At 42.5% G+C, this 21,313-nt stretch overlaps 2 protein-coding genes across 6 annotated transcripts in view; one reads left to right on the plus strand and one right to left on the minus strand.

Moving 5' to 3' along the window:
* Nucleotides 1–459, minus strand: part of LOC102009980 (chromosome unknown open reading frame, human C14orf169) — a gene marked incomplete in the record, with an annotated part of 2,469 nt that extends 2,010 nt beyond the window's left edge. Inside the window, 1 exon segment of the mRNA XM_013507126.1 lies at nt 1–459. Coding sequence (XP_013362580.1) covers nt 1–253 — 253 coding nt within the window.
* Heatr4 (HEAT repeat containing 4) overlaps nt 1–18,575 on the plus strand; it is a 59,201-nt gene extending 40,626 nt beyond the window's left edge. For 4 of the 5 annotated variants that reach the window (XM_005409421.2, XM_005409422.2, XM_005409420.2 and 1 more), the window contains exon 17: nt 8,335–8,932. In XM_005409421.2, the coding sequence (XP_005409478.1) occupies nt 8,335–8,493 (159 nt within the window). In that variant the 3' untranslated portion in view covers nt 8,494–8,932. Of the gene's footprint in view, nt 1–8,334; nt 8,933–15,250; nt 15,322–18,185 lie in introns of those variants that run through there. The other variant, XM_013507124.1, reaches the window with a different exon arrangement.
* Nucleotides 18,576–21,313: the final 2,738 nt, after the last annotated feature.

A 21,313-nucleotide genomic window follows, 5' to 3' on the forward strand; every position in this document is an offset into this window, starting at 1 on the left:
CCGCGCCCGCGGGCAGCGCGTCCCCCACAGCGTCGGCCGCCGTCTGCACCCTCGCGTCCTCCGAGTCCTCGCTCGGCAGCGCCTGGGCCCTGAGCGCGGCCATGCGGGAGGCGACGCTTCTCCGCAGCTGCCTCCGGACCTTCCTGGGCCTCAAGGGCAGGGCCAAAACCGACCCGTTGTGTGGCTGGGGCGGACGCCGGCGCCTCAGCCGCCCGCGCCTCGAAGGCCCAGCACTGGGCCCGGGAGCCTCCATAGCGGGACGGTCCTCCACTGCCGGCGGGAGGCGGGCGCGCACACCGGCGGCGGCCGCGGTGCACTCTGGGAGGGGCGTGGCCTCCCGCCGACTCCGAGTTGACCACGCCCATTGCCCGCCTTCCCGACTCCTCCTTTTCGCCGCGATCACGAAGTAGCGTAGGTGAAATTCTCCGCTTCGCCCTAGAGAGGAAGGATCCCTGCTAAATAAGGTAACAACAGAGATTCCATATTCAGAGAGCCACTTAAAAGTCAAGTTCCCGGGAAGTCCAGGAGAAGGACAATCGGACGCTTACTTTTTTTTCCTTCTATTCTGATTATTGTGTTTTTCCTGACGTCCTTTTTTTGTGTGAACAGACTGTTCCCCAGCAGCTTCCCCCAGAGAAGGCAAATTCTTTTCAGCAAATGCTCTCAGGCAAAGTTCGAGATTCTACACAAATCCCAGGTTCAACCACTCCTTTTTACTCAGCTGATACTAACTTCACTGGTGAAGCCCTAACAAGCCCTCCGTCTAACTTCCTTTCTTTTCCAATCCTTGTAGTCAAGCTCTCTCTGAAAAAGAAGTTAAACTTTTCTGAGTGTTCACCCCCCTACCAAGCCTGCACCAGGGATTGAATCCAACGAGGGCTGAACTGCATGCAGAGGCTTGTGTATTATTTGGAGAGAGTCTCAGTGAATTCCCTAAATTGGCCTCAGATTTGCTATCTTCCTGCGCCTCAGTAGTTGGATTACCAGGGTACACCACCACACCTGGCTCTGCGTGCATTCTTTATTTTTAATTAGTTAAGTTTATTGGTACATTTTAGGTATACATAATGATCACATTCATCATAGGGAATTTGTACCTGTACGTGATATATCTTTTTTTGTTGTTTGTTTGTTTTGAGACAGGGTCTCACTACGTAGTCCAGGCCGGCCTCGAACTCTCAGGGAATGCTCCTCGACTCAGCCTCCCGAGTGCTGGGATTACAGGCATGCACCACCACGCCCGGCTACCTATATATCATATATTTCGATTCTTTTTCTGCATGCATCCTTGATAACTGTCGTTCCCTCTCATCTGAGGTTTTGTTTCATTAGCCACAATTTCTCCTGGGAATAGACTTCTAAAATCTGGGCCTTTCATTCAACAGGCAGTATGATGGACATGAGAGTATAAGTGTTGAGAACAAAGTCGTTTGTTTTCATGCACCTATTGTTGCTTTATACATAAGCATTGCTTATCTCTACTTAAATTGTTTAAGATAAATTTCCAGAAATACCATTGCTGAGTGCAAGGATAATTTTTGTGATGATTAATGGGTTTTACCAATTACCCTTTAAATGGGTTTACCAAGTTGCTTTTCCTGAGTCGACTATATTGTGAGCAATTAGCTCTGTGTAGCGGCTGTATCATAGCCAGTGAGGTTTATCCATGGCATGATTATTGCTATCGTGAACAATTTTAAGCCTATTCTTCCCTTTGTTTCTTTTTGTTTTGTTTCTTTTTTTGAAACTAAGTCTTACTATGTAGCTTTGGCTGGCCTCAGACTCATGATCCTTTTGCCTCAGCCTCCTTAGTGCTAAGAATACAGGCATGTGTGCTGCCATTCCCAGCTAATTATAAGCATCCTAGACTACATGGCCTCTAGTGCCTTTTCTGTGATTCTGTTTGAATCAGCTCCCTTTCTCAGTCACAGTCCTACCTAACACTTGCAAAGCTTTTACATTTTACCGATACCCTTCCTAACGTTCACCCTTTCATCTTTATTTCCCACATGGTCTATTACGTGATTCTCAACTAGGGCAATTTTGCCTCCCTAGGGACAATTGTCAATGTCATGGGGAAGAAGGGAGTTTTGAACATCTGATGGGAAGAGACTAGAGGTGCTGCTAAACATCCCACAGTGCAAAGGGAGAACTCCCTACAGCTAACAAGTATATGACTCAAAAGGTCAATGATAGTGCTGGGGCTGAGAAAACCTATTAGTCTCCCAAATAGTCTCTTTATCCTATGCTAATTTATACCACAGGAAGCTACCAGGTTAAATTTCTCAAATTATGTCTCTAAACTTGTCACTATCCTAATTGAAACCCTTATGCCCATTGACTACTCCAGGCTCCTCTACTTGATCCCGAAGTCACATAATATTATATTCTCCCTGTCAGCCTAAACTACTGCTACAAGCTGGACTGCTTGCTACTCTTTTCCCTATTGTGCTGCATGCATTCTGTCATGCTGTTCCCTCTTAGTGGTGTTGCTAATCATATCAGACAAGGCCATCTTGCAAGGTTGTGCCTATATAGTGATGCACAAAGGTTCCTAGCCAAGGGGCCGAGTAGCAGCTTAAGTCAACTGTTACAGTTTGAACTGAGAATGTCTCCCCCAAAACTCACATGTTGAAGATTTGGTTCCCATTGAAGCAATGTTCAGAGACCCAGGCTTGGGGAGATGATGCAGTCATGAGGCCTTTGACCTCATCAATGGATTAATGCCTTGATGGATTCATAACTTCATAGGCTATTGGGAGATGATGGGAACCTTAGAAGGTGACCTAGTTATAGGAAGTAAGTCACTGGAGTGTGTCTTTGCAAGGTACATCAGGTCCTTGGCCCCTTCCTATTTCTTTCCTTCGCTCTCTTCTTCTTCCCCTTCCTCCCTCTCTCCTTTCTGCATGTCATGAGGTGAGCAGCTCTGCTCCCCCATGTGTTCCTCACCATGACAGTCTGCCCTCAGAGGCCCAAAGCACTGAGGCCAGGTGACCGTGGACTGAAAGCATGCACCAAATAAATCTTCCCTCTTTTCAGGTTGTTTGTGTCAGGTATTTTGTCATAGCAACAGAAAGCTAACACACCAACCGATGTTGCCCGTGTCCTATGCCCTAGTATAGGGCTGCAGGGTCTGGAAGAAGTAACAGCAAGAGGGGGAGCCCTCTTCCTAACTGACACAAAGGCTGTGTGTGATGGCAGAACCCTGATACTGGATCCCTTGGGGAGATGTAGACAAGTGCAGGTCTCATTTGTCACAGGGAAATTGAATTGTCTTTTCAAAAGAGTGATTTTCAGTTGGCAAAGGACACATCCTGCCGGGATCTAGGGAATGTACTCCGCTTCTCTGCCTGCGAGGCCGGTGGACCCTGTCCTCGGCTGTCAGAGGGCTGTAGTTTGTTGTTCCCACATCCTATACAGATATCTCCTCCTCCCAGGCTTTCCTGTGACCTCATCCTTTTCTTTCCCCAACATCTTGTCATTTCCTCAGAGAAAGAGTGTGGCTGATATCTCTGTCCTTTAGTTTCCCCTGTGGCTGGGAGTTGCCTTTTGGAATCTGCCTTATCTGTAATTTCATCACTTTCCTGTAGTTCTACTTAGTTATCACTGCGAAAGGAGCTATTAATAACCATTTTCATATATTTATAATTTAATGACTTGGAATAATGTTCTCACGATATTTTGAATAGGAATAAAAGTAGGTAAAATAAGAATTACAAGACTGGGGCTGGGGATTTAGCTCAGCGGCACAGCACCTGCCTGGCAAGCACAAGGTACTGGAAAAACAAACAAACAAACAAACAAAAGAATTACAGGACTGTAATCCCAGTACTCAAGAGGCTGAGGCAGCAGGTTCACAAGTTAGAGGCCAGTCTGGGCTACATAGTGAGACCCAGTCTCAAAACAAACAAGAATTCCAGGGTTACAGTGTGTATGTGTGTGTTTATCTATCTGTACATCCATATGAACTACTGAATAAAGTTTGAGAACCTTTATACTACAATATTTAACAGTGATTATCAGAGATATTGAGAAACCCTTTATAAGCTTTAGTTGACAATTCATCAACATCAAAATTTTAATGTTGTGCCCAGTATAGTGATCTGTCATCAGAAATTATTGCTGACCATTCAGATTGGTTTTTCAAATTAAAACTGACCCATTTGGATATAATGATGCATCCCTATACTCTTAACTATTCTGGAGGCTGAAGCAGGAAGGTTTAAAAGTTTGAGGACAGCCTGAGCAATTTAGTGAGTCTCTTTCTCAAAATAAAAATTAAAAATGGCTAGAGATGCAGTTCAGTGCAAAGGCCATGGGTTCAATCCCCAATACAGGAAAAAAAGAAATCTGATCAACAGTAGAGTTATTTATTTTTTTAGTTTCTGGAAATTAGTCCAGAATACTTTACCAAGATTTGTCAAACAACTTTTAGTGATTTATGTTCATCTTTATTTAATTGTATCTTGTTTAATCTAGGTATGAAACAACAAAACGTTGGAAGGCTGGGGATGTAGTTTAGTGGTAACACTTGCCTAGCACATGTGAGGCCCTGGGTTCAATTCCTAGCACCACTGGGAAAAAGCTTAGGGAAAATTATAATTTTGATCACTTCTTCACATCTTTACCAATACAGTATTGTCTGATAAAATGGTTTTCATGCACTTTATTTTTATTTTATTTATTTATTTATTTGTTTGTTTTTGAGACAGGGTCTCACTATGTAGCCCAGACTGGCCTTGAACTCATGTCAATCCTCCTGCCTCAGCCTCCCAAGTGCTGGGATTAGAGGTGTGTTCCACTACACTGGCATTTATGTATTTATATATGTATTTATTTTTTTTGTGTTGCTAGGGATTAAACCCAGGGTCTGATGTATGCTAGGCAAGCACTGTACCAATGATCTACATCTCAGTCTGATTGATTGATTGATTGATTGATTGACCAGATCTCACTATGTAGTTCAGACTGGCCTTGAACTCATTCTGTAGTCCAGGCTGGCCTTGTACTCTTAGCAGTCCTCCTGTCTCCACCTTGAGTGGCTGGGATGATGTTTTTTTTTGTGTTTTTGTTTTTGTTTTGTTTTTGAGACAGAGTCTCTCCAAACTTCCCAGGCTGGCTTTGACCTTGAGATCTTCCTGTCTTAGCCTCCCAAGTAGCTGAGATTACAGATGTGTTCCACCACTCCCAGTTTACAGTGTGTTTTTAAAATATTTATGTCAAAGTCTTGAAACCACAGATTTAATTAATTATAGAAAATACTTGGCATATGACCTGATCAGCAAAACCGATCAAAAATCTGGCTCCCACCATCTTCCATTCCTTTACATTGTGGTTCAGGTTCAGTGTACGTGTGTCAGACTTAGCAACCCAAACTCCCTTGGAACACAATTTTGTTGACTAGAGCTCATATTCCTGTGTGCAATTCTTGTGGCCTTTAGTCTTACAGACGCCACTCGTTTGTAAAGTTGCTTTGTACACTTGTAGCACAGTTGGATTCTCTTATCCCCGTCTGAATTCCTTCCTGGGATCTCCTTCTTTGTCAAAGCAATTTTTAAATTTTTCATTCACTAAGGTTCACTCTCTGTGCTGTCAGTTTCAGTAGAACTTAATAAATGATAATCTCATGTATCCATGACATCTCACTACCATCCAGAGCAGCTTTACCATCCTAAAAATCTCCTATTTAATCGTTTTCTCCTCCTCTCAAACACTGGACAAACATCAATGTTTTCATGGTTTCTGTAATTTTGCGCTTTCCAGAATGTCACATAATTGTAATCATATTTATGTAGCATTTTCAGGCTGGCTTCTTCAAATGATCAGTGCACTAAAGAAGGTTCATGAATGTCTTTTTATAATTTGGTAGCTCATTTTCTTCCATCTCTGAATAATATTCCACTGTATAGATGTATCACTTTGTCCATTGACTTATTGAAGGACACGTTGGATGCTTCTTAATTTTGGTTTATGAATGAAGCTTCTACAAACTTTCATGTATAGATCAGACATACTTTTTATCGTGACTTCACTTTTTATTTCAAATATAATAGGCAAAAATATAATAAAACTATAATAGAGCAATATACCTTGGCAGTTAAAATATTTTAATTAATACTGTAATAATAATTTTACATATGGTCCTTGGGGCTGGGGGTAGTGCTCTGTGGTAGAGCACTCTTGTAGCATGCATGAGGCCCTGGATTCAATCCCCAGTACCTAAAAAGAAAAAAAGAAATGGTTCATTATAATTGACTTATCCATTTATTGAGTAATAAAAAGAGAATAAATATGTTGGTTCTTATTATTTAACTAGTAATAATGTAATAAATATATCATTGAAATTATTATTAGTAAAACAGGGAATATTATAAAAGGTAGGATATTCCTTCCACAAGTATGTAAGTGGGCATATATTAAACTCTGGGTAGGCTTTTGAGATTAATTGAAGAATAGTCATGCATAAAAATTAGAAATAGGGGGGCTGGGGATTTAGCTCAGTGGCACTGCCTGGCAAGCGCAAGGTCGTGGGTTTGATTCCTGGTACCGGAAGAAAAACAAAAACAAACAAACAAAAAAAATTAGGCAGGCACCATGGCGTGCCCATGTAATCCCAGCCACCCAGTAAGCTGAGGCAGGAGGATCACAAATTTGAGGCTACCCTGGGCAACTTACAAAACCTTATTTCAAAAATAAAAATAAAAAGACAGGGGATGTAGCTCAAGTTACAGTGTGGCTTAGCGTGCCTGAGGTAGACAATCTGGGTTCAATCTCTGGTACCAAAAAAAAAAGATCAGAAGTGATTCCATCAAATTAATAAGACACAATAAAAATATTCATCCAGGTGTGGCAATACACACTTGTAATCCCAGCACTCTGGAAGACTGAGGCAAAAGGGTTGCAAATTCAAGTTTAGCCACATAGTAAGACCTTGTCTCAAAATAAAAAACTTTTAAAGGACTGGGGAATATAGCTCAGTGCAAAATTCTGAGTTCAATGTCAAGTATCTCAAAAAGAAAAAAAAAAACTATTTATGTAATGAAGACGAAGATAAAATATATACAAAGACAGATAAGCCTGTTCCCTATAAATACATATGTTCTGATCAATTTTATTTTGTTTGATTCCTGTCAAACAAGGAAAATGAAGGGTACATTTACAGTGCTGCATTATCAGCAGGGAATTTTTTTTATTAGATATCAGTAAGCACTAAATCTTTCTTTTATGACTTTTATACACATGATAACTAAAAAGAACTGTCCATAAACTAGCTTCTGGTCCTGTACATTTTATTTTATTTTATTTTATTTTATTTTATTTTATTTTTTTGGTTTTTCTCCGGTACCGGGAACCGAACTCACGACCTTGCGCTTGCCAGGCAGGCGCTTTGCCGCTGAGCTAAATCCCCAGCCCTGGTCCTGTCCATTTTAAATGTAGCCTAGTTTTATCTGCCATTCTAACCTATGTCAGTGCTGTGCGCTGTAGAACGTGTTGTTCTTACCAAGCTGTGGCCCTGCACTTTCGTGGTACATCAGCACTTTAGTAAGCATGGTAGGCAGTGGAGCACTTGAGTCAGCCTCCTGTTAGGATGGCCCGCAGTAACCTAACCAGTACAACTCTGGATCAGTGAGGCCTCTGCCCTGGGCTCTCTGCTTTGGAGATTCGGCCCTTACCTCTGACCACACCCCTCCTCACAGGGTAAGAAATCTGAAATCTACCATAGCTCACACCCACCTTATACACAGTATACTGTAGGTACCTGAAACTCTGGAATTTTTCACCTGTTTTTGGTCTTTGGTGGGCTGAGCTGTCTTCCCACGGATGGGCAGCCTTGGAGAAAAGGAGTGGCCAATAGGTAGTTCTTTGCAAGGTTTCTGAATATAACTTGGATGTGCAAACTGGAGAGTCCCCCATAATTATGAGGTCCTCAGAATGCGGGATGGAGCCGGAAGTGGAGAGAGAGATGGGTGGGCTGTGGGCCAGCTTTCCTAGACGGCCCATTCTCTAAAGAATCTGAAAGCTCCAAATTCAGACCTGGTCTCCTTGTCAAGGTAGGGCACAGAATTGTTTTACTCAACAGTCGGTTTGTTTGATGTATAAATACCAAGTATTTAGATGTATAGTGAATTGTCTTCCATTGTACACTCAGATGGCTTTCTGACTAGGATCTTGGAGGTAGATCTTCTGTTCATAGATTCTATCTTCTTACTCAGTTGAGTAATTCACAGAACTATTGTGACAAATTGTCACTGAGGAGATTTTCACCTTGAGCCAACCTCTCACACAAGAGCACATGTGTGACATATGCACTCATACGTTAATCTTTCTTTGCAGCCTGTGAAGCCACGCACACCGAATCCCTGGTTACAAAGTCCAGTCCTAGATCTAAAGACACAAAACAGACGTCACTTGTCACTTGTCAAAGATCTACGGACTGCCCGGGAAAAAAGGATTGCTATGGGGCCATTTGAATCTCACACGTCAGGTCTTTAGCTGAGTAAATATTCGGAAGACTTTTTCCAACATCAAGACTTCTCTCTCTGAAAGCAAAGGTGCTCATCTCTAGGCTGAATCCTGCTCTTGCTCCGAGATGCAGGCACAGCGGACCAGCTTCGTCCTGTCTTCATTGATACTGTACAATCTTGTCACTGTTTATAAAGAAAAATTATTTAACTGCAGGCTTGATTTCTTAACTGTGTAGTAATTACACGGAGGGGTAAAGAGGACCGACATCGCATTTGGCAACAGAGGATATTTTTCATTTAACACATGAAAACCATAAATTAAATATGGATCAGAGCTCCAAGTTTGTTAGAGTAGAAGTAGAAATATTGACTCAACATTGTTTACAAAGCTGTACAAAGCTGTACAAATTATCCTCTGGAACCCAAACTAGAATCTCATTTGTCTAATAAAGAAACAGCTCCGGTGACCTTCTTTTTTTTTTTTTTTAATCTGCAAGTCTAGTCTCACGCTTTTTAAAAAAATCTGCATGTCTAGTCGCATTCTAGAAGAGTCCACAGGGCAGTGTGGAAGGCATGTCACAGAAATTGTTAGGCAATGTGGCAGTCATGTCACAAGATTATTACAAAACAAAACCAAAACAAAAACAAGCCAACACGATAATTTCCCCTTCATACTGAGTGGGTGGGTGTGAACACACTTAAATTCCTGGGAAATAACTCGGCAGTTTCTCAAGACTTTATAATGAACAATTCTCATGAGCTTCAGTATGGTTAATGCTTAAAAGATTTAAGCACTTTAGAGCAGCTGGAAACTATCATAAGATGGAATCTGAAGAGCACATGATACTCAAAAAATAACCACAGAAAAGGAGAGACCCAGAATTCAGAGTAGTAGGAGTCCAACTCTCTTTCCTAAGTATTGATTCCTGTTTTATCCCAAAAGGCATAGGAACCTTCAGCAGTGAAAATGGCAGTGTGGAACCCCTCTCCCACTTTGTTCTCCCTAACTGCATCCTTTTTTCTGGGGGCATAGTTATTAAAATATAAACAGTGATATTTTCCACTGTGAACTCCTAGCAGCTATGAACCGTGGTGGAGGGGCAGCTTCTGGGAATATCCATTTATGCATAGCAGAAAATCCTCCCTTTTCTTGACTCATGTAACCCATGTTTTTATTCATTACTGTACACTTTCCATCTGTGTCCACATCTAACCTGAGGATTCTGCAATCTGGAGCTCATGAGGGGTTCAAAACAATGGGTAATTCTGTCCAAGTACTTTCTCAGCCCCTCTGTCCTTGAATTTGCCATTTAATAGTGAAAGGACTTTATTGTGCACTCTTTTCATGGCTGGCAAGAGCAAGAGAGCTGCACTAAACTCTCTCACCAGCCAGCCAGCAAGGCCACACAGAAGGTCTCTTAGGCCATCACCACTGTGGGAGAGACAGCAGCAACAGAAGAAATGGCCCTTGTGTTGAGGCATTTACAAGGGGTTATATAAGACGCACATACACGAACCTTTCAAGACAATATGTTTAATCCAGTGGGAATTGTGTGGCACACAGTGCATGTGCTGAGGGAGTACAGGGGAGGAGGGCGCTGGAGTCAGAGGTGAGGGAACTCTTGTTCCTGGACCTGGGATAGGCAAGGGGAGTGGAGAGGACCTTCCAGGTGCTGAAAAGGACAGAAGAAAGGGCTGGAGAGCAGAATGGGTATGGCAGGGATCCCTGAGAGGTCCTTTTTCCTCTCCTATTTCCAAAGTGATTTACTTCTTTTTTCACAATAGACAAACTGGCATTCATTCCTGCTCTCATGTTTTTGCTAATCTATTTATATTAACAAAATAATATGATGACAAAATACTCCAAAAGTTCCATAGATCCTTTCTACAGCGCCTTACCTACCCTTTGTGGCTGATTCTCCTAGACTCTCTTCATTCTCTCCATTTTTTCTGCCTTCATTAACTCCACTGATTGATGAGGCAAATGACTGATCCCCATCCTGCTGTGAAAGGAAACTTTGGCCCAGAATGTCAGCAAAACACGGTGGTAACTTTTTTCTTAGGATCTAGAGAAATTGTCCATTTTTCAACCAAGATTCACTTTTCTCTTAGTTTATACATTCTGTCTGAATTAGTATTCCTTAGTGAACCATGTCAACAGACCAGATCAGGGAATGATCAAGATCGAGAGTAAACTGGCTGGGCATGTGCCCCACACCTGTAATCCCAGCATTCAGGAGGCTGAGGCAGAGGATTGCCGGAAGTTCCAGGCCAGCCTGGGTTACATAGTGAGACCCAGTCTCAAACAAACAAACAAACAAAAGTAACATATTAGAATTTACTCCCTCCCTGTCACAACCTTGAACTGGCTATCACTTGATTCCTCCACCCTGCCTCATCATTTCTTCATCTGGATTGCCACTGTACATGCATCAAGAATAGCTACTAGTCGTTGTCATGGATACACTAGGAAGTATAAGACAGTTTTTCTGACTTTGAGGGGTTTGTTGCTTAATCTAATAAAATGGAATTGTTTTGTTGAAGACAGTTACAGAGCCTTTCAGCAATAAAGTGCAAACTGATCGCTCTGATTTTCCTAAGACTCTAGCTATATTTTTAAAAATGAAGTGCCAAAACAATTTTTAAAAATTATGGCAGATTTTAAAGTACACACACTTAAATTATTGGTTTTAGCACAACAATATACAATGGGTAATTTTCTTTTAGACAGTGCTAGAAGTCCACATTAACATGAATGTTCACAGTAGCATTATTTGTAATAGTCAAGAAGCAAAAACACCCCAAGTTTATGAATGGGTAAATGTGGTATATTCCTATAGTAGCGTAGTATTCAGGAATAAAGAGTAATGACTTAGGCAAGTGCAATAGTGCACACTCTGGGAAGCTGAGGTGGGAAGGTTGCAAGTTTGAAGGCCCACCTGGGCAACTTAGTGAGACCCTGTCTTAAAATAAAAATAAAAAGGTTGGAGATTATAACTCAGTGGGAAAATCCTAGGTTCAATAAGTCCCCAGCACCAAAAAAAAATTTTTAAAAGAAATAATAACTTACTAGGCTAGGGGTGTAACTCATTAGAGAGCACTTGCCTAGCATGCAAGATCTCACCTTAAAACAAAGCAAAACAAAACAAACAAGCAAAACCCCACCTTATTCAAAGGCACTATTCTAGGCTTTGGGTATACTATGGTGATCTAGACTATGAGACTCTCTGCATTATATTTCATGCCAAAAATCTGGATTTTTATGTGAAATCTCTCCGGGGTCAAATATTTGCAATTGATTGAAAAGTATTTAAAACACTGTAAACTAACATTGTGCAAAAACATCTCTGGGACAGATTCAGCCCCCAGGCTGACAGTGGATGACCTTCAGTGAAAGATTTTTAGGTAAGTTGCTGAAACGTAGCATCCTCAACTACTCCCATCTGCTGCCCAGCACCAATCAAGGAAGTATTCCCATAAAATTTAGAGAAATCATCTGTACTACTTGAGCCAGGAATTGGTGGACAGTGGCCTGGATCTTGTGTGTCTCGATGAGATGCTGCAGCCTTTGTCACTGACCAGGTGAGGTGCTGATAATTTTCCACCCCTGCACTGAGCGGCAGTTTCTACAGGTTGGATTTGGAATAGATTTGTGCTTCATAGCCTTTCAAAATTATCTGTCCTCCAGGCGTATTTGTGGGAGGCCAATTCAGGAAACAGTTTCAGACATTAGGATTTAGATCTTTTCATTTCCTCTACTTACCAATATCTATGACCTCAACTGCTTTTGGTCAAAAAAGTGGTAGCAGTATAATTAGCTCAATAATTGATGATTAACTTAATCTGTGTTAAAAGACTTTAACTTTAACTTTAACTTTGTGATATCCCATGATATCACAAAGAAAATGAGCTCTAAATATATCTTATAGCTATTCAGTTCAGAATCAGCCTCACGCTATCAAATGTACCCATCAGCAAAGCAGCAGTTTAAAGCTCCAGAAAGAGTCTAGAGAAAAGATCAGACAATCAGGTTCTTCACTGGACCACACTACCCCATCAACACAAAGCTGTTACAGTAAGTCCCTGACTTACAAACAAGCTCCTTTCAGGGAGAACATTCGTAAATTGGATTTGTTGGTAACGACAAAGTGAATTTTCTACAGTGCTTCTGTGAAAGTTTGAAACTCAAATGTTTGTAACTCAAAGACTTACTGTATTTACAGAGCTTTAGTTTACAGGAGCACTCCTGTAAATCTATTCCCCATTTGCCCTTGAATTGAACCTCCTCCAAGCACAGGGTAAGTGGGGCACATCAGATCCTCAAAACCAGACCATGTAGGGGCTGGGGATTTAGCTCAGCAGCAAAGCGCCTGCCTGGCAAGCACAAGGTTGTGAGTTCGGTTTCCGGTACCGGAGAAAAAAAAAAAACCAGACCATGTGACAGTGGAAAAATGATAGACTCAAGTTAAAATTTCCTCCTGTTACTCAACTTTGTAGAAATTACCTTATTCATCTGAATTTTGGGTCTTGTGAACGGGGGTTGAACCCAGGGCCTCAAGCATGCTAAGCAAGTGCTCTACCATGCTACATCCCCAGCCCCTGAGTTTTACTTTCATCATTTCTCAAATGAGAAAAATAATTATGGGTCTGTTGCAATGGTTCTCAACCCTGATGTATATTAAAATCACTCTTTTTAAAAATGTCACATCCTGAGTCATACCCCCATACCTCCTACAAGTTATATCAGGATTTCTGAAGGCAAAATCCAAACATCAGTTGGCAGATAATAGTTTTTAAATGTGGATATTAGTTTTAAAAGTTTCACAAGTCATTGTAATATGTAATCTGGGCTGAAAATCACTGATGAGGATTAAATACTGCTGCTCATGTAAAGCAGGCGCTCTGTTAGTTTCTACTTGTTCTCAATTTGTTTCAAACCAGCAATTAAACCTACTTTGGGTATATGTTCTAAAATTGTACCACTAGATGTCAGTTTGACCATACAAGATTATTCCTAGGAACTTCTGGTTATCTGCTCTCAGGGTAACAACCCTGTACCACAGCCATTTGTCAGGTACCTGCAGAATGCCAGCCACAGTATCAATAACTCTTAAACATGTAATTTCTAATCATACTGAAAATAAACAAGGTCGCTGTTGTCTCAATCATGAGAAAGGTGAGAGTTATAGATTCTGTGACCTGCACAAAGATACACAGTGACAGAACTGGATTCAAGCTTCATTCGTTCAAAAACACTGAACGCTAATTATGCAGAAAGTACTATACAATAGCAGAAAAATCCTATGGTGCCTGTGATGATTGTGGTCTGGATGACTGCTGCTTAGGTCATTCGGGGCAGGTGAGCACTAAGCACAGTGCTCATCCCTTTATCCTCACTTATAGGAGAAGAAAAGGTGGGCACCCCTTTGGCAGTTGTTCTTGGCTCTGTCCTCTGAAGAATTTACATTCTGTGTTTCTAATGGGTAAAAATTGACTCTTAAGTAGAGTTCCCCTGAGATGGCTTTTCCACTGTCTCCAGCTACTGCAATAAAATCATAGTTTTTGAGAGTCTATTACCTAGAGGACAGGGACTTCCTAGTCTGATTTGTTTTACTACTATCTTATTAACTTATTTATATGCTCAGCAACAATTTATTGGCCTGGAGCACATTTCTAATTTTAAATCAGTAAATATTTACTGGATAAATGAACATCTAGCAATGTGTGAAACACTGTGCTAAAAGAGCTATGAGAGAAGTGCCTAAAGAAGAACACACCCTGTCCTGGTAAGCAAATCTGAGTATTTCCTTCCAAAAGAGGTACAATGTTTCTAGCAGGTGGAGCTGATTCATATCTGAGGTGGGAAAGACTCACCGGTCTTGGAGAAGGTTCTGTGTGAACCAGGGAACAGAAGACTATTATACTACTTGATGTTTATCTGTGGATTCAGAATCTAATGGCTGCTCTGGAGTTTGTTCCCATGTCACAAGGATACCAGCTATATATGTCTCTGAGTTGTCATTCACCAACCAAGCAGTTTTTTTTTTGGTTTTTTTCTCTGGTACCGGGAACCGAACTCACGACCTTGCACTTGCCAGGCAGGCGCTTTGCCGCTGAGCTAAATCCCCAGCCCCCAACCAAGCAGTTTAACAGTTAGGATTATAGGGATTATCAGGCTGGATCAGACTTATGATCTATTCAACAGTCTCTTACCTCGGAGGAAAGGATGTTCAGGTAGTGGTCTTCAAAGCTGGTTATAATCAGGATAAACTGGCCGAAATACAATGCAGACTCTTGGGGCCTACTTCAGTCTACTGATTTGGAACTCCTGAAACTGGAAGAGGAACCTGGGATTCCCACATAGGACCAAGATTGAAAAACGGCTAGTTTGGAATTCACACAGCTTCATCCATGCAAGATTCTGCAATTTATAAATTTGCTCTGACCTATGTTATATTCTGATTTCACTTCCCCTCATATAAATCCCATGCAGTTATTACCTATAGTACGAACCCCCAAATTTTTTTGGTTGTAATCTTAAATCTATTGGAGTTTTGTAAGTGACACTGAAATCCTAGGATGTGGGGATTTGAGACCTGAGTTCATGTTGATTTTACTTCCCTGTGCCATTTGTGATTCTAGAGACTTAGCTCAGCTCCCCCTCAAGAGCTTGCCTTAGAAGTTACGTGCCTGTCCTTGAGGTTTTTCATCATTTACAAGCAGTTCTGACTGTATCAGGTGATCTATTCTGTATCAGCTAAATAGTTTTGTCCACTTTGTGCTAGGGCGGAAAAATCATATGTGTTCTCTGATGTTTGTGATCTGGGATGACTGCTGCCTACATCATCCAGAACAGGTAAGGACTTGTTGTAGGCTTGGATTGAAGTTCTGTTCTGAGTCTAGCCAGCCTGTTCATTTTGCAGAGACCAGAAAGGGGAATATGCTTTCATCCAAGAGCTTATCCAAGTGATAAATGTTTTTCCTTGTAATGGCAATCCAGATGATTCATGAGAGCGGAAGAAGGAGTGGAGTGAAAGTTCTCATGGTAAAGTATAAAAAGGGACAAATAAAGAAGGAGAATGCCAGGGTCATGTACCTGCCAATTGGAAGGAAAAAAAAGATTTGGTTTAAGCATATCATGTTCCTTTTTTTTAAGGCTGAGTTTAAAAAGGTAGGGAGCCATACTTAGGATGATCACTTTGGAATTTCTTCGTGTCCTTCAGCAAGTCAGAGTATATTGTTTTGTTTTGAGACAGGTTGTTTTGTATGTTTCCTAATCTGGCCTCCAACTCAGGCTCAAGCAGTCCTCCTGCCTCAGCCTCCTGAGTAGATGGGAGTATAGAAACATACACCACTAGTGTTTTTAAATAGCCTTATGCATAGCTAAAGGCAAAAAGAGAAAAGTATTATCAGATCATAGCCTGCACATCATCCCCCTAGGCAAATTAGGTCTGGCCAGAATCAGTCTGCACAGAAAGTGTTTGGCGCTTGGCTGGAAATTTCTATACTCTGGTAGTGAGATTTTTGGTTGTATTCTTCAGTTCTCACTACTGACCCTGTTCTCAAATTGAAAAACACATCCCTCAGGGCTGGTCCACCCCAGATAAAACTACTGCAGCCTCCAATTCCAATATAGGCGCTCGGAGATGCTCTGGCTCCCCTATGATCAGTGTTCAAAGTAATGATGGCTTTTCCTGGAATTCCCTTTCATCTAGAGATTTCAAAGCATCCTGAAAATATCTGCCCATCCCATAGGCAGCTGATTAAGCCACATCTCTGACATTCATCTTTTGCTCGGGGGTCCTCCCCTTAAATTGGTGACTGAGCTGCAGATAAAGTGTGGGCCTCCTGATTCAAGGTCTTACACTGGACACCCACTCCCTCTCTCCACTTAAGCAGTGTGTGGTGCTCCCGCAGGGCATAGCTCTTTATAGGAGCCTGTGTATCAGATTTGCCTCTTCTTTGCTGTCTTCAACTCCCACTACTGCATTTTTGGGTTCTCCAGTGTCTTGGCAACTGGGCTGGGCCTTAGCTGTCCTGTATGTGGGAACTGTTGAAGAATCTCTAGGGAATCTTCATGTCTTGTTACCCTTCATCTCTGACGCCAGTTTTCTCTATTCTTCACTCCCCCACCTGTCAAAGTATTTTGTCCTCGGGTGAAGACAGAGAAGGAAAGACCATTGCTTAGGAGGCATGGGGGAATAGGAGTGACGTGTCTTTTCTCTGGGGGTTGCCCTTTTATTCCCAAGGAAAGAGCCATGGCCATAACCTTAGTCTCAAAGGGTTGTGGAGGAGATTAGCAGGATGAGTCTACTTCCATCACCTGCCCTGAGGGAGGGAGCTGGCTTGTTTTCTGTGGAGGAGGGGTGATTCAGCTCAGACCCTTGATTGAGAAATCCATCTCAGAGCCTGAAGGAAAAGTAGCAGAAGGCCAGGTTCTTTAATGTCAGACCAGAAATTGTTTACTGATTTATAATAAACTGAGCTCTCTCTGTTCCCAGTGTTGGTGACTTTGTACAGAATTTCCCAGAGGAATGGCCCTGTCTACAATGGTCCGACAGAGCTAGGCAGTGGGATGCCACGTTCAGTGCAGGGACAGCCTACACATACTAACTAGTGGAGAGCCTTATTTAATCTTACTACCCCACTGTGCTTTTAACTATTAATTACTATAACTACTAGTGATCATGATATGATAATTAGCACATACCTTTTTTATAACTCCCAGAGCACCACCCAAAAGTAAATGATTGTGTTGGATGACAAAGCTGTTCCTAGAGACAATTCCTGATTCATTTATTCATTTACTAAATATGTAGTGATGTACTGACAGCCAAGCCTGTGCGAGACGTCAGGAGCAGGAGGGATGTGGACCTGGTTATCCCAGTGGTGATGCACTGCAGGACGGATAAGCAAGTTTTTCCTTAGGATGTACGTGTCCAAAGAGGAAGCACCTTGTGTATTAATGGGGCACACAAGCGAATGGTGGCTTGAAGAAGGGGTGTCAGGAGGCCTCCCCTGTAATAGTAACTTTGAAGGTGATTTGTAAGATGAGTGGGAGCTAGCAGATGGAATCCAACTTAGGGTAAACTTACATGATTTGTAAGATTTCCAGGAAACAAAGTTGAACAAGCCCCAAGCTGCCTTCATATTAACCCCCCAGGCTATGCCATTTACGGTAGTGTCTCAGCTCTGCTTCTACACAGTGTGATGCTACTTTCTGACAGTGTCAAATTCTACTTGAGTGGAAGACACAATTATTGTTCTCCCACTAGAGAGAGTTTTCATGGAGGAAGATGGTACCAGGGAAACAAGAATAAACTCAGGTTCTTCTACTATTTCCACAACCAGGGCCCATTCTCTATGCCCTTACAATAGTCTGAATCTGTGATAGGAAATGTATAGTCTGTCTCCACTTCAACGCAACATCCTTCTTATCAGCTGCTGGACTGACAAGGACACTGATGTCCGTTTACAGGAAGCTAACAGGAAAGGAAAGAAAGCCTGCCACTAAACGCACTTCCTGGAGGTGAAGCGAAACGGCTACTGCTCAGGCTGTGGTGTAGGAAAGGGCTGAGTAAATAAATACACATCCCTATTGTGTAGTCAGACCTCTTCTTTACCTTCTGAAATCAGCCAGCCTGCCAGAGGCCAGACAGAGGTCTCCTTGGATTATTAAGCAGTATTGAAATTTACAAGTCTCCTCTGTCTCAAACACAGAGAAAACAGAACTGGAGAGAGAGAAGACAAAAATCACCGGAAGAGGAACTTGCTGTTGCTACATACCTTCGGTCTGCCCTTTTGGAACTTTCCCAGAAACTTCTGCTTCGAGCCTTTCTATGCATAAGTGTGGTAATGTTTGGAAACGTGTCAGGAGGAAAAGGGGCCAGGGTTAGGGCATCTCAGAAAATCAGCGGGCTTCTTTAAATCACAACTGCACGGGGACTTTATCTGGAGGTAGAGGTGTAGGCCGTTATGATTTGTGGCTGTATATTAAACTCTAGCCTGTAGCACCGCAGCAGGTACTGCTGGAGAAGATGAGCTTGGAGCCGGATGTTTTGGTTTGGCTGCTGGGAATGGAGCCTCTGGTGTGCTAGGCAAATCCTTTACCACTGAGGTATATCCCCAGCCCTTTTTAATTTTTTTTTTTTTTTTTTTTTTAAATAGGGTCTTGTCATATAGTTCAGGCTGGAATTGAACTCAGTATGCATCCCAGGCTGGCCTCAAACTCATGGTGATCCTTCCGCCCCAGCCTCCTGAACGCTAGGATTACAAGTGCACACCACCATGCCTGGTGTAAATTTTATTTTGAGGCAGGGTCTCACTAAGTTGCCCAGTTTGGTCTCAAACTTATATTCTTCCTGCCTCAGCTTCTCAAGCAGCAGAGTTTTTGGTTAAGAATCATTTAGATTTCAAGAGGCTACCCCCACATCTTTCTTATGTAGTAATCATGGGTGAGTCCTGAGAAATGACTCAAAACCAAAATAATGGGGTTTCCTTAATTATAGTTCCTCATTTTTCCTGGCTACAGGCCGATCTTCAATATCCTCCTCCCTTATAAGAAAGCCAGCTTGGACCTAGCCTTGCTGGGCCACTCTAACCTCTTGGCAATCATGTTGACAACTAGTCTCTCTTCTTCCAACTTGTTGATCATAAAGTTGCTCTTTATTCAGTCTCATAGTTCTTGTTACTTCCAACTCAGGCAGGGAGGCCTCCTTTTAGGTGCCCTTATCCTTTCTGAAGAGCCCCTGTGGGATTCCTTTTCCTGTCGTGCTCAGCCAAGGACTGATTTAGGCTATGCAGTGATGAGCTTTTTTTGAAAGGATGGAGCCAGGATTGCACTCTTCTGCAAATAGGAGGTGCTGCTCTAATTAACCTGCCTTTCAGGTTTGGGGCATACCCTTCTTCTCATAGGGCAGGCAGCAAATTAGATTGGGTCATGGTTTGTTGGTCATAGTCTATAAACCCCATATACGTCTGCTCTGGCAAGTACAGGGTACTCATGGAAAAATGGGCCAAATAAGTGGAAATAAGATGAAACTTGAGAAGTTACCAGAATTCATAACATTTCTTTCTTATAGTTTGGCAAAGCAATCAAATAACGTACAATAATATGACTAGCTAATGGCTATTGAGCGCTTACTATGTGTTAGAAAATGTGACACAGGGATGGGATGTCACTTCTTTTGGGTTATAAAATACTGTGACCTCTTTGTTTGGCTGGCCCTCTTGCTTGCGTGCTCTGATGAAGCGTTACGTCATGCACAGGCCCATGAGACAAGGCTCTGGGGAGGCCTTCCACCAACAGCCTTTGAGGAACTGAGGCCTCAGTCTAAAGCCAATAAGAAGCTGAGTTCTGCCAGCGTCTGTGTGTGTGCATTGAAAAGCATATCCATCCCAACTGAGGCTTGAGGGTACTGCAACCTTGTGAGGGACCCAAAGTTGGAGGATCCAGCTGAACTGGGGCAGGATTGAAGATCCACAGGACCTATGAGATAATAAACTCAGCTTTAGGCTACTTAGATGCGGGGAGGGTTTACTTCGTTACACAGGAAAAGAAAAAAAAGGAATGCACACCCCACTTTGTAGATAAAGAAACTGAAGCTCAGACAGATGAATCAACTTACCCAAAGTCACACAATTAGAAAATGGCTTAGAGGCTGGGGATTTAGCTCAGTGGCACAGCGCCTGCCTGGCAAGCGCGAGGTCACGCGTTTGATTCCTGGTACCGGAAAAACAAACAAACAAACAAAGAAACAAAGAAAATGGTTTAAAAAAAAGCATTAGGTTTGAGAGTTTAAGTCTACTTTCTAATGAGGTTCCACGTGATAGGGACTCTGGAATTCTAGAAGGCATTCTACTCTGAGAAATCCTTGGAGAGTAGCCATGTTTCCAGGAAATTCTTTGTGTGCATGTAAAACCGGGATGGACAAAAGTTTACATGGTGCTAAGTACTTTGGAAGGCCCACTCCCTGCTGCAGAAGAATGGCTGGTCCACCCATTGATCTGGTGATAGTAACCAGGGGTCCCTTTCAATAGCACAATGGCAGAGCTAAGGGCTAAGAGCCCATCCATCTCAGAAGCACTCAAGCTGTCTTACCTATAAAATGCAAGGCAGGTGGATGAGGGTCGTGTACTTTTCTTGAGGATGAAAATGAATGTATTTAGTAATAAGAAGGCATGGTGTGGTATTTAAAAATCAGCAGGGGTCCTGGAATTAGAAAGTAAGTGGTTCTGCCTGAAAGAATAGCCCCTTCCATTGAGTTATTTTTTTTCTTCTTCTTCCCATCCCTGAAACACCCTTGAACTTTGAAACCGCAGCGCCTTGTTCCAGCGTGGAAAGCAGCTTGGCACTTCCCTGTACGGGAAGCTCCCTGGGTTGGGATGGTAAAAACACCTTCTCCCAGAGCTCTTTTGCCGGTGGTCACCTTTATAAAGACATAGTCCTTGGCTGGCTGCTTAAATCCGTTCTTCCCTGTCAGCCCTGCCCCGCTGCCAGCAGCAGGCTTTGAGCTCAGGGAGGATTTCCAGGTGGCAGTAGAACAGCAGTTCCATAGGCTGGAGCACTGGCACATTTCCTCCTTGTAACCAGTGGCAGACTGCACTTGGCTGGTGTGATTATGCAACCTGGTGTAAAGTCCACAGCCAGGGAGCGGTGGAGGCAGCACGCCAGCACGGCTCCTGGACTCTCATTCTGGTTTTATCTTTTTCTCGCCTGACTAAAGTTTCTCATTCTCATTCTCTCTCCCTCTCTTCTTTCCTGGCCTTTCTCTTTGTGTCTCCCTCCCCTCCCTTGTCCTCCCTCCTTTCCTCTCCCCTCCTTTCTTCCTCTCCCCTCCCCCTTCCCT

The sequence above is a fragment of the Chinchilla lanigera genome, unplaced genomic scaffold, assembly GCF_000276665.1.
Source record: "Chinchilla lanigera isolate Chin_1 unplaced genomic scaffold, ChiLan1.0 scaffold00122, whole genome shotgun sequence".
Classification (NCBI taxonomy): Eukaryota; Metazoa; Chordata; class Mammalia; order Rodentia; family Chinchillidae; genus Chinchilla; species Chinchilla lanigera.